Source organism: Chrysemys picta, chromosome 7, assembly GCF_011386835.1.
Source record: "Chrysemys picta bellii isolate R12L10 chromosome 7, ASM1138683v2, whole genome shotgun sequence".
Classification (NCBI taxonomy): domain Eukaryota; kingdom Metazoa; phylum Chordata; order Testudines; family Emydidae; genus Chrysemys; species Chrysemys picta.
The window spans coordinates 15,115,410-15,130,807 of NC_088797.1; the positions used below are offsets into that span (position 1 = coordinate 15,115,410).

A 15,398-nucleotide genomic window follows, 5' to 3' on the forward strand; every position below is an offset into this window, starting at 1 on the left:
GTCTTCCTATGAAGTCCAAAGGTATGGGAAAGAACCTGATGTGTGGTTTGCCCTATGTACTAGGTATGTTTGGTTAACATTCAAGGGGTTAAAGTGCATTATTGGCAAGCTTGAATGTTGTATTCAGATCTGAAAGACATAACTTATTTATATTGTGTTTTGTTCTCCACAACTTTTAAAATCATAAAGGGGGCCAAGTTCTTATCTGATATCAGTGGATTAATTTGGTTGGAGGTCTATAATGGAGAGAGGTTTGTTTTTCTACTGAGAGAGATGTGACTCTGAAAATTCTGTGGAACAGGTGGTATTGTGCTCCACCCAAAGCTCACCTGAAAGTGAACTTTTGGGTTGTTTTTTAATCCCATCTTATTTGTGTCATGCAATCACAGGCGGAAGATACAAGGATGCAGGAGATAATGAAACTTGCACATGCGTTTTTACAGAATTTCTGTGCTGGGAACCAACAGAACCAAGCATTGTTGCACAAGCATATAAACCTGTTCCTTAACCCAGGGGTAAGAAGTGATTAACTTAATACCATGTTTTTTTGTAGTAAGAAAGTGGAACAACCTGACCTCTGTCGTGGCCTCTGGGCCAGTTCTTATGCAAGACTAGTTAAATGGATAGCACTTTGTTCTCATTAATGTTGGCAGGAGCAGCATCTGGTTAGCACACTCAGTTATATTGCAAGAGGTAGAGGTGGATGGAGAAGAGTATCCCTGATGGATACAAGTCTCTGTACTGAAATGTTGATTCGTCTGAGAAGTTCCTTCTTTGTATTGTCATGTTCCCTGCAAATTCATTGAAGTTGTCCTGACTTGTATGTGTGACTGTTTTTTTTTTTTCCTTTTCTTTTCTTCCCCCTCATTAGATCCTGGAGGCAGTAACAATGCAACATATTTTCATGAACAATTTCCAGCTTTGCAGTGAGATTAATGAGCGAGTCGTTCAGCACTTTGTCCACTGTATTGAAACTCATGGCAGAAATGTCCAGTACATAAAGTTCCTGCAGACAATTGTGAAGGCGGAAGGAAAGTTCATTAAGAAGTGCCAAGATATGGTTATGGCTGAGGTGAGAGATGCATATTTCTGTAAGCTCCTGGGCAAAAAAACACAACTGGCATTCAGTAGAAAGTGACATACTTATCCTCTTGCTGGTGAGGATGCCGAGAAAGTGACGTTCTCAACTGGCACAATGTACAAGTGATGTGCGGCTATCACAGCGCACAAGGCTTTATTATGGTCTCGGGCTGCTTCATCATGCTCCTCGCCCTTGGATGGGAAGGATGACATTTAGTGTATCTCAAAAGTTATCCTCCCTAGTGCCACAAAAAAAGTACACTTGTGCCACAGCCCTAGTCAAGCTCCCACTGCTGCACACTCAACAGGCTGCTGTGTTTGCACCCTCAGGATGGGCCCATGTGCTTTTACACGTCCCTTGGTCTGGATAGGCTCCAGCATGGTCTGTGGCCACGGTCTCAATGCAAAACTTTTGGGCACAGAATGTTTGTCTGATACCCCTTCTGGAAGAGGGACCCTGTAGCTCAGTTGCCCTAAGTCCCCGGGACCAGTGCTGACCCCCAAAACACTTCAGTAGCTTAAGTAAACTATTTCCCAGGATTCCCTCCTTCTGGGCACTCTGATTTATAGTTTATCCCTTTAGGGACATGTGATACTTGAAGCAAATAGAAATAGACTTTACAGAAGGATTTCTAAGGACAGTCAGTCTTTACTTTAGAGGGCACGACATATACAGATATCTTCAAGAAACACTTAGATGATATTCCCTGCTTCAGTTACGTCACCACTCCTGAGTCTTCTTTGGGATTTGGGTCCATGTCCTTTCAGGGGTCTAAGTCCCTCTGCTGGGCTGGACTTCTGCAGCTTATGGCTGCGTCTGTGAATCGTTGATTCTCTCTGACTTGTGCAATCAGCTTCCTTCAGCTTTGTCTGGTCCCACAATCTATAGGTCCCATCTCCTTCCTAAAGCTTGTCCCTTTTTGTTCCCCTCTCTCTGAGTCCCTCTGTGTTTTGAAAGGGCTGTACCAACACCTCTGTCTCTTTGTTCCCCTTTTAGGGGAATTCCGTTGCTCCTCTTCTCATTCCCTACAGCCAAGCTGGGTTGAACTGGGTCTCCTAGGGCTCAGCCATCCCACTATTTGAAGGTGTTCCCATTCGAATGAGAGCCATTCAGGTTAATAATTCTCCATTGTCCCTGGTTTGGGAGAGACAGGTTACCAGCCCTGATGGGAGATTCCACGTACACTGAGGCATTCAGTGATGCAGCAAATTCATAAAACCAAACGGAATTAATAAGTCGTACATAGATTCCCCAACCTGTCACAAATGGGTTTGAGTCAAGGGAAGGACTGTCTTTCTCCAGTAAAATCACTTCAAGAAAATGGGTGGCGGAGGGGAGGAAAATCCTTCCCTTTTGTTAAACTTTTCCCGCTCAGCCTGATGTGGGACTTACTCAGATGGGGAGTCTCTTCTGGCCTTAACCAGCTGAAAGGGTTGGCGCCTCGATGGGTGTTTAAAGTAGGAGAAGATTGTGTGTCCACAGCAATTTGTTAGGGCCATAGTGAACTCAGGGAGGCGGGAGGGAAGGGTGAGGAGGTGTGAGAAATGATGGAACAAATTCCCTTTAATTTCGGTCGCAAAGGATCCATCTGTTCAAAAGTGAATTTGCCTGTTTGATAATAGGATGTTAATTAGCCGCCTCCTCCTCTGGAGGAGCCTTGGGATCCAAAGTGTGGGGTGTTTTTGTTTTGTTTTAAGCTTCTGGCCTTAATGCATCAATTTCACTGGGACTTTTGACTCGGGATATTGTTCCACATGCTGTAGTTAAACTTAAAGCAGAGTGTCAGCTGTGCAGTGTGGACTTAGTCCTGTGAAGTGCTGAGCAACCCTCTTTCCTGTTGAAGTCAGTGAGTTGAGGGAGCTCTGCCCATTGCGGAGTCCAGCCCTGTGAAGTGTGGCTTTGCATGTGAGTTTTGCTCTGTGCATTGTGTTTGTGATAGACGCCTGGATGTGTCTGAAATCTGTAGGGCAGATTTTTAACAGTGCTCAGCAGCTCCCTTTCTTTTCGGTTGCTATCCATCCTACTGTTCTCGATAGAGGCTGGTGGAGTGCTGAGCTGTTCTGAAAAGTGCATTATTTTGGGGGGAGCCCCCTCCCCGAAATAATGTAATGTTGATGGAAGTCTGCCTCGTGGGACTTAATCATGCCTCTATCTGCTTGTTGAAAATCATTGTGTAAGGAATGGGGAATTACCCAGCCTTGAGGTCCTACCACTCAGAGGTCTCGAAGGACTTTGCTCTGAACAGAATCATGTGCCCCAAGTTAACACTACAGACAGATCAGCTGAGGCAATCTTCATGACATAAATACAGAAAAGTCAGAAGCTTCTTGAAAGAACTTTTATCTAACTGATGAGGAGCCAGTTGAACTGACATTGATATTAAAGATTTTAAAAGTGATCGATTTCTAGGGCATAACATACTTAGAACAGAGGACTAGGGGAAGATGTCATACTTCAGAGAAAGCATTTATAACTATGGAAAGAGAGTGCAAGGTACAGAGCCTCAGATGGATCTGGTGGGCTGCAGTTTTATTGAACTCACAAGTAATTGCAAAGGGGCGTAACATTCCAGTACACAGGTAATATATCGCTTTAGATTAAAGGGGGGACCCTTCAGCCTGTTAGTGAAATGTTTAGAGGATGAGGTTTGAGGTCCTCTGAAGAAAAGGGCTGGATAAGTGGAAGGTACGCATGCATGTGTGTGTACTAGAAATGGTCTGATTCCAGTAGAATCTCTTAAGTGGAGACATAACAGAATGGAACCCAAAAGAAAGCTGTTCTTTTTTTATAGCTAGTCAATGCGGGAGAAGACGTCCTTGTGTTCTACAACGACAGAGCATCTTTCCAGACCTTGGTCCAAATGATGAGATCGGAGCGGGACAGGATGGATGAAAACAGTCCTCTGATGTACCATATCCATTTAGTAGAACTGCTTGCTGTATGCACAGAGGGCAAAAATGTCTACACAGAAATCAAGTGCAACTCCCTCCTCCCATTAGATGACATTGTTAGAGTAGTAACTCATGAGGATTGCATACCTGAGGTGAGGTCTGATATTAAACATTGCCTACCTGCATGTGTAATGTATTAAAGTGAGTGGAGTGAGGTTTGTTTTTAATCACTCTGTTTTGGCCTGGAAAGAATGGCCTGTGGGTAAGCAACAAGACTATGAGCTGGGAGAAGTGTGTGTGTGTGTGTGTGTGTGTGTGTGTGTGTGTGTAAATCCCCCCCCCCCTCCTCATTTTTAAAATGAGGGTGGTTACTCCCCAGGAGTGTTTGAGGCTTAGCACATTGATATATGTAAGGTACATTGCCAATCTTGAACAGAAGTGCAAATTATTAACATTATGCTGAATTGTGGCTGCAGTATTTCTGGCTTTTTCCTTTTCGTTGCAGATGTCTTGCTATTTATGCGATTGGATTTCACCAATATTTCAATGAAAACAATAGTTTCTGTAAATTCAGCTACAAATTTTTAAAGCAGTTTTAATGTGATGACCTTGCATTGACTAAAAATGCCCATTTAGGGTTTTTTTTTTTTTTTTTTTTTTTAATTAACCATTTTGATTTCTCCATTTGTAGGTTAAAATTGCCTATATCAACTTCTTAAATCATTGCTATGTGGACACAGAAGTGGAAATGAAAGAGATTTACACCAGTAATCACATGTGGAAACTGTTTGAGAACTTCCTGGTTGACATCTGTCGGGTAAGGATTTCTATACCTATACCTAAATCTAAAAGAGCAAACGGACGTAGTTGTAGTGAGCATTAGCAGAGGTTTGGAACAGTGTATCTTAAAGCACAAGTCAGGAAGCTGTTTACTGGCTCCTCTCATTTCAAATTTATATTTGCCTGCTTTTCCATTTAGGTGATTGTGGATTTTTAGTTATGTTCAATGGAACATGTTGATCTTCTTCTTTCCCCACCCCCTTAAAATAAAACAAACAAACAAAACCCCTTGTTTCTGCATCGTATGTCTTTTTCTATTCTGCCACTGGCTTGTTCACTTTGGCCGGGTCATGTGGATCCTTCCTCAACTGTATTTGACGTATTTTAGCAGGTTTAGAGCAATTTTCCTGCACTTGGCATTTATTTTTCCAAATGGCTTTGTGCCTGGGATACCAAGTAGTTCCCCATCGGAAAACATTGCATCTCATTCCTACCTATAATACTGCATTCTTTGCTCTGAGGTATCCAATTTTTCCTCTCCTATATATACTATATGATGCACATTAAAAATGACAGTATAAGGCTTTTGGCTTTGTGTGTCCTAGCTATATGAGTAATTTTGGTTTACACAGAATATTGTGGCAGATAGTCCATTCAGAACTAATGCTCCAAATCACAGAAATTAAATGTTCATATTTATCAGTTTAAGATGTGTTCTAAAAGAAATAATTATTTTGTAGACATGTAACAACACCAGTGACCGAAAGCACGCTGACTCCATCCTGGAGAAATATGTCACAGAAATCGTGATGAGTATAGTCACCACCTTCTTCAGCTCCCCATTCTCTGATCAGAGCACCACTCTGCAGGTAGGAGACAGTACAACAGGTTAAGGAAATAAGCTGCTTTATTCATGAAACCACAGTAATCCGACAGGATAAAAAGAAACAAGTTGGAGATTGGGGGGGGGGGGGAGGGAAGGTAAGAGAGAGAGAATAAATATTCAAAATAGCACAGAAGTATAAATATTTCCTCCTAGTACATTACAGTTGAACACTCCCTTTCCTGTAGAAGGGACTCTATGCTCTACTACATGTACAGAATTCTTTTCAACAGGTTCTATAGAAGCTTAATTGTAAAATGACACTAACTCGATGATATTGGTGCTCAGTGCTGTTCCTGTCTCTCCAAGTTCAGCTTTCTTAAGGGAAATGATAAATAGCATAGCTGTGGCTCTGGCGGAGTGTAGCTACGCTGCAAGTAGAGAAATGGTGGCGGGGGTTGGGGTTTGGTTCATGAAGACACCTACTGCATATACTACTAAGTATAAGATGAGACAACAAATGGAGAAAGACATAGTACAAGGGAACAATCAGATAGCATTGGTCAGATGATAGCCTGTGGTCTCAACACAACAGCACCCTAACCATTGTCTAGTATTTTGCAGGCATCACAGTAAGAGTTCTGAGAAGGGCGTTGAAAGGTACAGTGAGGAGGTTTTGTAGGTGTTTATGGGAGAAAGCACAAAAGTGCATGTCTGAAACTTTAATAGGTGGATGATAAAAGCCGGCATCATGGGGCAATTGGATTCAAACCTTGCTTCAGACAAACTGCATTTTAAGGACACTTTGCTTTCATTTCTCTAAAACGAATCACACATTTTAAAAATGCTGCCACCTGTTTTCTTTTGTCATCCCGATTAAATCTCTGGACCTGTGTGGACTTGGGGAAAGTTGGAGCATGAGACTCAATACCTTTGTAAAGTGAAAAGGAGACGGCTGTTCTCCTCTTCCATTCCCAGGTTCTCCCAGTCTCTTCCTTACAGGACACGAGGCAAGAGTAGCATGACAACAGCACTAACAGCAGTGCCAAGACGCCTGCCAGGATAATACCTGGATCACTGCTGCAGTGACACCGTGATAGTGGAGGCAGCCTCTTAAATAATAATCATTCTTTATGAAAGTTTTAAATAGCTTTTTGGGTACGTGTGGGAGGGATGGTCAGGGGTCTGAATGTGTCGTCAGGAGCTTGGATATGATTTTCATTGAAACCTGGTGCAAACTCAGGTAAGCAGGAAAAACAATTGTGTGTAATTGAACACAACTGGCAGCAAGTTAGGAAGCAGCTGATTTCCAACTGTGGCAATAAAGGGCATCTAGGAATTTGCCTTTTCAGCCCCTCTTCAGGGAACTTGTACTAACCATTGTGGTGTGCTAACTGGCTTGCTATAGCATGCCCCACTCCAAGGAAAGTTTATGTAAAACAGCCCGCAGTCTGACCTTGCAATCGGTAAAGAATGAAAATTCTGAGCAGTTCAATTGGTTCCCCCTTTTCCCTGAACATAAGCAGTAGCCCTCACACACTTCTGGATTAGATCAGCTCTATCCACATTTCTCTCATTAGGAGGGAGCCTGCCCTCCTTGAGTCGGGAAGAAAGACCAGTTGTGGACCTGAATCTATATTAAACAATGGCCTTGTTCCTGTAATGCTTACTGAGGCAAGCAATCCTTATTCAGGCAAGGAAGTAGTCATACTGAGGATACTCTCATGAGTTAAAGGGCTTGAAGGATCAGTTCAGATAGGGTGAACTTGCCATCTGTGTGTATGAGGTAACTGTGGCAGCTATCTGCACTGTAAGTGGCCTGATTAGGGGCCTGAACCTTAACCTGCACAAGCACAGGATTGAGTAATCAGCTGTAAACGCTAATGTTCACTGCCTAATACTGTTTGATCTGCTTCTCATGTGACTTTGAAGTGAAAGTTGTTAGTTTAATACCAGTTTGCATGCAAATTTGTCAAAACGTATTGTGCAAAATAAAAGTAATGACTAATAATTTACCCTGTCCTGCATGGCTCTGTCCTTTGCCCGGTCTTCAGTTCCTTCTGTACCTTATCACTGTGTGACCTCAGTGCTTGTCATGCCTGTAATTGCCCTCTCTGTGCCAGCAACTTTTGAATCTACTTCTTTACTTCAAGACTTTACGTATCTGCTAATTCATGCATCTGCAGTTCTCCTTCCAGCATCTCAAAGTCTGTCTAAACATAGCGAGACAAAGCATCTCATTTCATCCTCCCTTCTCCATCATGGGGGTGATGGTTCCAATCCTCTGGGTTGTCCTAGACGCCTCTCTCCTCAGCCCCTCACATCCACTCTGTTGCCAGATCTTTCTTCCTCTGCCTCATCTCCACTATCTATCTGTTCCGTCTGTTGAAACCCTTGTCCATATCCTCGAACTCTTCCACCTTAAGTAACTTGTAGCTTCTCTTTGGCTGACCTAATTCCTGCTTTGCACCCCTCCAGCCTATGCAAATTGCTGCTGTGGAAATGATTCAAGTCTCTGATGGCATGTGCACCCCTCCTCCCCCCCACCCCCCAAACACACACTGCTATCTCTTCACTGCCTTTACATCTGTTGCATCAAACTCAGGTTTTGTCTTCACTTTCAGTGCTCTACAGAACTCTGTGGCTTCCTACATCTGATCTCCCACCGCTACCCCTCTGAGGACCATATGCCTTGCCTTGCTTCTCCACTCTGTTCTGTGTTCTCCCACTAATGTCTCCATGCTTTCTCCTATGCTTGTACTGTGTAAACTTCAGCCCACTCCTTCCCTGATGTCCTCTCCTCCTGTGTCATGACTTACATTGTACTTCCCCTGGGGCAGGCCCCTGCCTTGTGTGGCCATGTACATAATACAAAATTAGATTAATAGATTCCAAGGCCAAAAGGGACCATTGTGATCATCTAGACTGACCTGCTGTGTAACACAGCCCATAGAACTTCCCTCCCCCTAAAACACTTAAACCACGGGTAGGCAACCTATGGCACGCGAGCTGATTTCAGTGGCACTCACACTGCCCGGGTCCTGGCCACTGGTCTGGGGGGCTCTGCATTTCAATTTAATTTTAAATGAAGCTTCTTAAACATTTTAAAAACCTTATTTACTTTATAGACAACAATAGTTTCGTTATATATTATAGATGTAGAGAAAGAGATCTTCTAAAAACGTTAAAATGTATTACTGGCACACGAAACCTTAAATCATAGTGAATAAATGAAGATTCGGCACACCACTTCTGAAAGGTTGCGGCCCCCTGTCCTAGACTCTATCTTTTAAAAAAACATCCAATCGTGATGAAAAAATTGCCAGTGGTGGTGAATCCACCATGCCTCTTGGTAAATTGTTCCAATGGTTAATAACTCTCACAGTTAAATTTTTTGTCTTTTTTTCCAGTCTGAATTTCTCTAGCATCAACTTGTAGCCATCTTGCATCTTTCTCTGCGAGACTGAAGAGTCCATTATCAAATATTTGTTCCCCATCTAGGTCCTTACAGACTAACCAAGTCACCCTTTAATCTTAGGGTAATGTACAGATTGCTTTCCAAACAAGAACTTCCCAAATAACTGCCTCTTCACTGTATTTATCTTGGCTTTCTTGCCTCCTATGGGCACTACTGACCCAAACCTTATTTTACAAAGTTTAGAGTGGTTTTGATTTATTGACCTCATTTAAGCAAGTGGAACATCGCTGAAGTTTTCAGACCGCTAAATCTTTAAACATGTTCTATAAGGAATGTGTGAGTGGCTAGAGTCCAGAAACATAGGTAGTTTCAATGTATTTACGCCAGCGTCTGCAATATTTTGACATTTGGCTGTGTTGCTGGAAAGGCTGATGGGCATTTGCTATTGTGCTACTCTAAGTAAACTCTGTTCCCCTTTGCCAACACATGGAGTTATTTCACAACTTGAGGAAAAAATATTAAGGAAAAAATATTTCCTTTTCTCTAATTCCAGCTTTTTTTTTTTTTCTTATAACAGACATCAGTCTTGACAAGACTAACAGAGGTATTTTCCAGTAGTTCCTAAAACTGTGGGCTTTGCACTGAGGTGTGGTTGACTTAAACTAAGCATTATGTACCGAATAGAAACAGACACATGGGTGTTGCCTCTCACTATAGGCAGGCTTTTTAGTGTTGAAACAAGTTCGTCAGGACAGTTTAAAAAAAATACTGTCAATCCACAGTTTAAAAAAAATAAATACTTACACTTAAAAACTGCTTACATAAAGCAAAACAGTGATTTGGTTTTGAAACTGTTTGGATGTATTTGCAGAGATAGCAGAGTACTCATGTGTGAGTATTTTGCCTCTTTGAGGTGGGGATGTTGGCTTATATATAGTGGAAAATCTTGCAAAAGGCCATATAGTTGACTTTTTTGACTCATCCATGGCAGCTGCAGCATTTATAAACGAACTGTGACCCATGTTCAGAATTACAGCTGTTCAAAACCCGTATCTGTAAATTAGAAGCCAACAAACTTCAGAAAAGGACCAGTTGATAATTATGGAGCTGAGTTGTAGTTTAGCAAGAGCAAAGCCCCATTTTCCTCTTGAGTGCCGAGCCACCCTCTGGTCAATCCCAAATGAGCAATCTCTGTATTTTAGGCTGCTGAAAACCCTCCCTCATACAAACTAAAGATTACTGCCTATTTCCTATGCTTAGTGATAATGCATTTAGTGGGACTTCATGCCCTAGGAGCCATCTAGTTGACATTTCCCTATCTGCCCTGATACTCCCTCTTCTGTTAAACTGCTGCTTGTGTAGTAGACGTGCTGCCCAGAATATAAATGTTGCCTTACAAGTGGATGTGGACTGGTAACATGCATTCGGTCTGCAAAGAATAATGGCTGATGTAGTATTGAAGTAGCAGACAACCTAATCTCAAACATGAGATGATGTTTTTGATCTGTTTCTTTTCATGTGTTCTAGACTCGCCAGCCTGTGTTTGTACAACTGTTGCAAGGAGTGTTCAGGGTATACCACTGCAACTGGCTAATGCCAAGCCAAAAAGCGTCGGTGGAGAGCTGCATTAGGGTGCTCTCTGATGTAGGTAAGAAGTTAGATTTAACATGTACAAAATACTTCTGTCCAATATTTCACCCTTATATCCCAAAAGCAAGATGTATTCTACCTCCAGCCAATGGTAGGATGTAGCTAACTCAGAGCTAAGGCATGGAGCAAATCGAGCATTTCCTTCGTAGCTAAAGTCTGTTCCGTGGTTGCACAACAAATGTTTTCAATGTAAATGTGCGGTGAAACTGTAAACTGTTTGATTAACTAGGGGCAGAAGTTCTGAAAGTACATCTTGGCATCTGAAACGATGGGTTTTTACTGACCTAAATTCACTCTGTGGTTTCTGTTGAATATGACGGTCATACTCCAATTTTAAACAATGAACTGCTGATTTGTGCTGTTAGATGGCTGCCGCGTTCCTTCCCAGAAGTTACTGCATATTGGTTGCAAGGACAGTAAGCCTTGTGGACATAAGACATAGGGCCAAATTGTTCCATAAGATGGATGTGCACATCCTATTAACCTTAATGGGAGTTATGAAGGTGTATGTGAGGGCATGGTCTTGCTCATACATTGTGAAGTTAGGAAAAAGCTTTGAGTATGAAAAAGGCTGTATTAAACTTAAGGTATTATGACTGCCCCAAGGGCGTCAGATTCATTACACTGTGGATTGAAAACCGCATCCTATAAAATGTATTTAAAATATACAGAAAAGAGTATGAAAGAAGCACAGCTTGGGATCCCCCCTTGTTCCTTTATTGATTGCATGTAGGGACTAAAGGAGTCCATTCTTATTACCTTTTGTCTGATGCAGCGAAAAGTCGAGCAATTGCAATACCTGTGGATTTGGACAGCCAGGTCAACAACCTCTTCCTAAAATCACACAACATAGTACAGAAAACTGCAATGAACTGGAGAATGACTGCAAGGAATGCTGCCCGTAGAGACTCCGTGCTAGCTGCTTCCAGAGACTATCGAAACATCATTGAAAGATTGCAGGTGAATACAGAGTGCTGCATTAACAACTTACTTCTGCCATCTTAGTAGCCACATATTTGCATGTCGGCACAAAAAGGCAAACTTACTACTTCAGTTTGGGAGTTCTGAGTCAAAGTAAAAATGCCACATGTGATAACCACAGCCAAAGCTAATGTAATACTGTATGTAAAATCAAATGTAAACCATTTATTGAAACAGGTAATGGAACATGCACACAGTATCGCCCAGAGGATTCAGGGGGCCTGGGGCAAAGCGGGGGCGCTGCGGTGCTTGTACTCACCCGGCGGCGGTCCGGGTCTTCGGCGGCATTTCGGTGACGGGGGGCCCTTCAGTCGCTCCGGGTCTTCGGCAGCACTGAAGGACCCACGGCTGAAATGCCGCCGAAGACCCAGAGCGACTGAAGGGCCCCCACGCTGCCGAAATGCCGCCGAAAACCTGGGCCAGGGCGCGCGGGGCCCAGGGCCTGGGGCAAATTGCCCCACTTGTCCCTCTCTCTGGGCGACCCTGCATGCACAGCTGTATACAGTCCCTGGCACACAGTGATACAGAAACCATTCATAAACTTTATAAAATACAGTCCCCAAAGATATTGCTTGGGATTGACAAAACCTGAATGTTGTTGTTTCCTAGGATATAGTATCTGCCTTGGAAGATCGCTTACGCCCCCTAGTGCAGGCTGAATTGTCAGTGCTGGTAGACGTTCTTCATAGGCCAGAGCTGCTCTTCCCAGAGAACACAGATGCAAGGAGAAAATGTGAAAGTGGAGGCTTCATTTGCAAGTAAGTTGTTTCCTTATGCTCTATGCAAGAGTGCTTTCCTTGCAGAGCAGTCCCCTGTCTTGTGTTGTATTAAACACGACTTGTCTTCAGGAAAATAAACTCATTTGTCTTCAGGAAGGAGTTGACAACAGCTGTCCATATTGGTCAATCTGTCCTTGCAGGTGATGCTTGCAAATTCTGGAGCAGTGTATGGCCGTGGTGTACTGTAATACAAATGACTACACACATTTTTAGAGTTATTCCTTATTATTGAGATTGGGGCCAGTTGACTCTAGTCCCAAGAGTGTGTCGACAAAACACTTGCCTTTATACCTCTTACCATTGGGGTAGTGAGTCAAAGTCGAAGTCTGTGTCATCGTATGGTTTTCAGTTGCCTTATCCAAGGGCCACGTTCTTTTTTTCTTTAATGAGGAAATAGATGCAGTATTTAGTGTCTTGTTAATGTTACTGGTTTTTCATAGTGGACCTTCAATTTTTAATTTCCCCCTCTCTTATATAATTCCTTGATCCCTATATATAGATTTATTTTTGCCTGGCTGTTGTTCAGGTGGGAATGCTTGAGTTCCCTTCATAGCTTCACTGGTATTCATGATAACTCAGCAAGTGTTACTATTAAGGGGGTACTCGCCAGCTTACTATATACTGGTCCTTAACAAAACCACATTTTAATTAACTTCATGGTTGTAGCTTTGACCATTGAAATAAGATAGCCACAAATGCCTGTCCTAATTTTTAGAAAATTTAGTACTAAAACAAACTATGATCAATTGGTTGTTTTCAGGTTAATAAAACACACTAAACAGCTGCTGGAGGAGAATGAGGAGAAACTATGTATTAAAGTATTACAGACACTCAGGGAAATGATGACCAAAGATAGAGGCTATGGAGAGAAGGTACTTAATTTACAGTTTATCATTTTGCTTTTGTTCAACACTGTCTTTACTATTCAGAGAGAGAAAATACAGTACTAAGCCTTTAAATTTGTATTTATACCTCGGGTTAAGGATAAAACCTTTCTAGTCAACTAATTGCTTTCAAGATCATGACATTAAATTGAAAGTTAGTTAATTACTCTGGCTTCTTATTTTAGAATATCAGGTTTGTCTAATTTCTGCAATAGTTTGCATCCTGATCAGCAATGTAGAATCTGTTCCTTTTGGTTGTCATGAAAGAAGATAACCATATGTTATAGCTACTTACAGGAGACTTGTCCATGCAGTCATGTGACCTGTCAATAAGAGGATTCTTTTGATAGCTATATACAAGTCAAAATTAAGCTGAGTTAGCTTCTCTCTATTGTGGTACTGAGGAATTTGAATTCTAGATTGGTTGGTATACAACCTTAATAGTTTTCCATTAAAATACTATTCCTTTTTCCCATCAAGAGGGAGTTTTTCTCTTTCTGGAGCTATAGATCTCTCCTCTGCGTCTGAATAATGTGCGTATCTCTCACACTTACACACCCAGTCCCATACTTTTACTCTTAAATAGTAAAAGATGCATATTTCAATTCGATTTAGCTGTATTGACACACTAGGATAGGTATCCCATCTTTAGAGCTCTGCTTCTATTGTCTCTTTATGAAGACATGGAAAATAAAAGAACCCAAAGCAGGGTGACAAGCGATGAAAAGATTAGAGCATGACCTTTGATGGATGAAAGGAGTTGAACAGGTACCGTACATCTTAGGGACAGCTACAAAGAGAAGAACCATTATGTTTTCCATACACAGACTCAAATGTGCTTTGAATCTAGATGGCTTTCATTTTAAATTCAGGAAAACAGCAAGCAAAGAAAGAGCAAAGATTAAAATCTGTGTGACAGAAAGTAGAGTGTCTCTAACTTGAGTCTCCAGCGTGAAATGCCTTGTGGTCTTGCCCTCTCGTCGACAGGTGGGACTCTTACACTTAAAAGCTGCAGTACACAAGAAACCGAATCATAGCTCTGTAGCCCACAGAAACAACTGCCCATGAGCACTTGAGAGGCAACAATTACAAAGCAGGGAAGGAAGCAATTGAGTGGTTGAACTGAGTTGTTAGAAAAGGTAATCTCTGTGAGCAGTTTGCATAGAGTTCTTTTATGCAGATGGACAATTGAATAGTTTTACTAAGTGATACAAATGAGGCTCTCTAATTAGAAGTTAATTGCAAGCTAGGTTTGAAGTCATGACAAAGTGCTAAGTTGGTCAGTCTTAGATGATGGTAACCCATTAGTTTGAGGCAAAAATTTAGAGATTGGACAGCTTCTTTACAGACCCTTGTCTAAGGCTGTCTCTTCAGGGGAGGATGAGGAGTGCTGTTTGATGTGGGCAGTGGAAAGTAGAGAAACCATTAAGATGAGCTAGTTGAAGTTTGCCAATCTGAGGGTGATGCAGGCAGCCTCAGCCCACTCCAAGGTTAGCCGGATATGAGGCATGTCACTCCCCACTTGGCAAACAGCAGGCTTGCGAAACCCACAAGTGCAACAGTCTCGAAGATAAACCAGGCAAAGCGATGAGGATCCTTCTCCAATATGCCATGAGCATGTTGGCTATTGCCGGCCACATGCCCCTGCCGTGCACCCACGCAATACCGTAAATGAGCAGGAGACTCCCAGGAAAATACCCTGGAGGTGGGGATGGGCAATGCTACACTCCCTGTCTGATCTGGGAATGCTGCTTCCCGCTTCTCTGTGTCACAACTTCCTCCCCTGTCAGTGATCCAGCCCAACTCAGCACCTTTTGCCTAGCTCTGTGAAGTTGCTTGCTTTTAAGCCTTGCTTGCAAGCAGCAGTAATCATTCTTTTAAATGAAGTAACAAGAACTGTGTGGAATGCCCTAACTCCCTGCAAGTAGGATTGGGGTGTTGGCAACATCCTGCATGTATATGTTTTAAACCTGCTTTCCAGTCTTGACAAGCCGACAATAATTTGAGCTGAATATCACTCTAATCCACTGCTGTTTGGGAGCCTTCAGCCTCTCTCTGTCTGGCTCTAGTTTATTTACTTTTTACCTGCTTTCTAGCCTCCTATGGAAGTC

At 42.3% G+C, this 15,398-nt stretch overlaps 1 protein-coding gene across 8 annotated transcripts in view; it reads left to right on the forward strand.

The window, feature by feature from the left end:
• ITPR1 (inositol 1,4,5-trisphosphate receptor type 1) overlaps window positions 1-15,398 on the forward strand; it is a 256,740-nt gene that overhangs the window by 139,681 nt on the left and 101,661 nt on the right. For 4 of the 8 annotated variants that reach the window (XM_065552919.1, XM_065552920.1, XM_065552923.1 and 1 more), the window contains exons 30-39: window positions 390-515; window positions 872-1,072; window positions 3,873-4,124; window positions 4,664-4,789; window positions 5,493-5,621; window positions 9,571-9,597; window positions 10,521-10,641; window positions 11,419-11,603; window positions 12,234-12,382; window positions 13,164-13,275. In XM_065552919.1, coding sequence (XP_065408991.1) covers window positions 390-515; window positions 872-1,072; window positions 3,873-4,124; window positions 4,664-4,789; window positions 5,493-5,621; window positions 9,571-9,597; window positions 10,521-10,641; window positions 11,419-11,603; window positions 12,234-12,382; window positions 13,164-13,275 — 1,428 coding nt within the window. The remainder of the gene's footprint in view (window positions 1-389; window positions 516-871; window positions 1,073-3,872; window positions 4,125-4,663; window positions 4,790-5,492; window positions 5,622-9,570; window positions 9,598-10,520; window positions 10,642-11,418; window positions 11,604-12,233; window positions 12,383-13,163; window positions 13,276-15,398) is intronic. The other 4 variants (XM_065552921.1, XM_065552922.1, XM_065552924.1 and 1 more) reach the window with 1 other exon arrangement.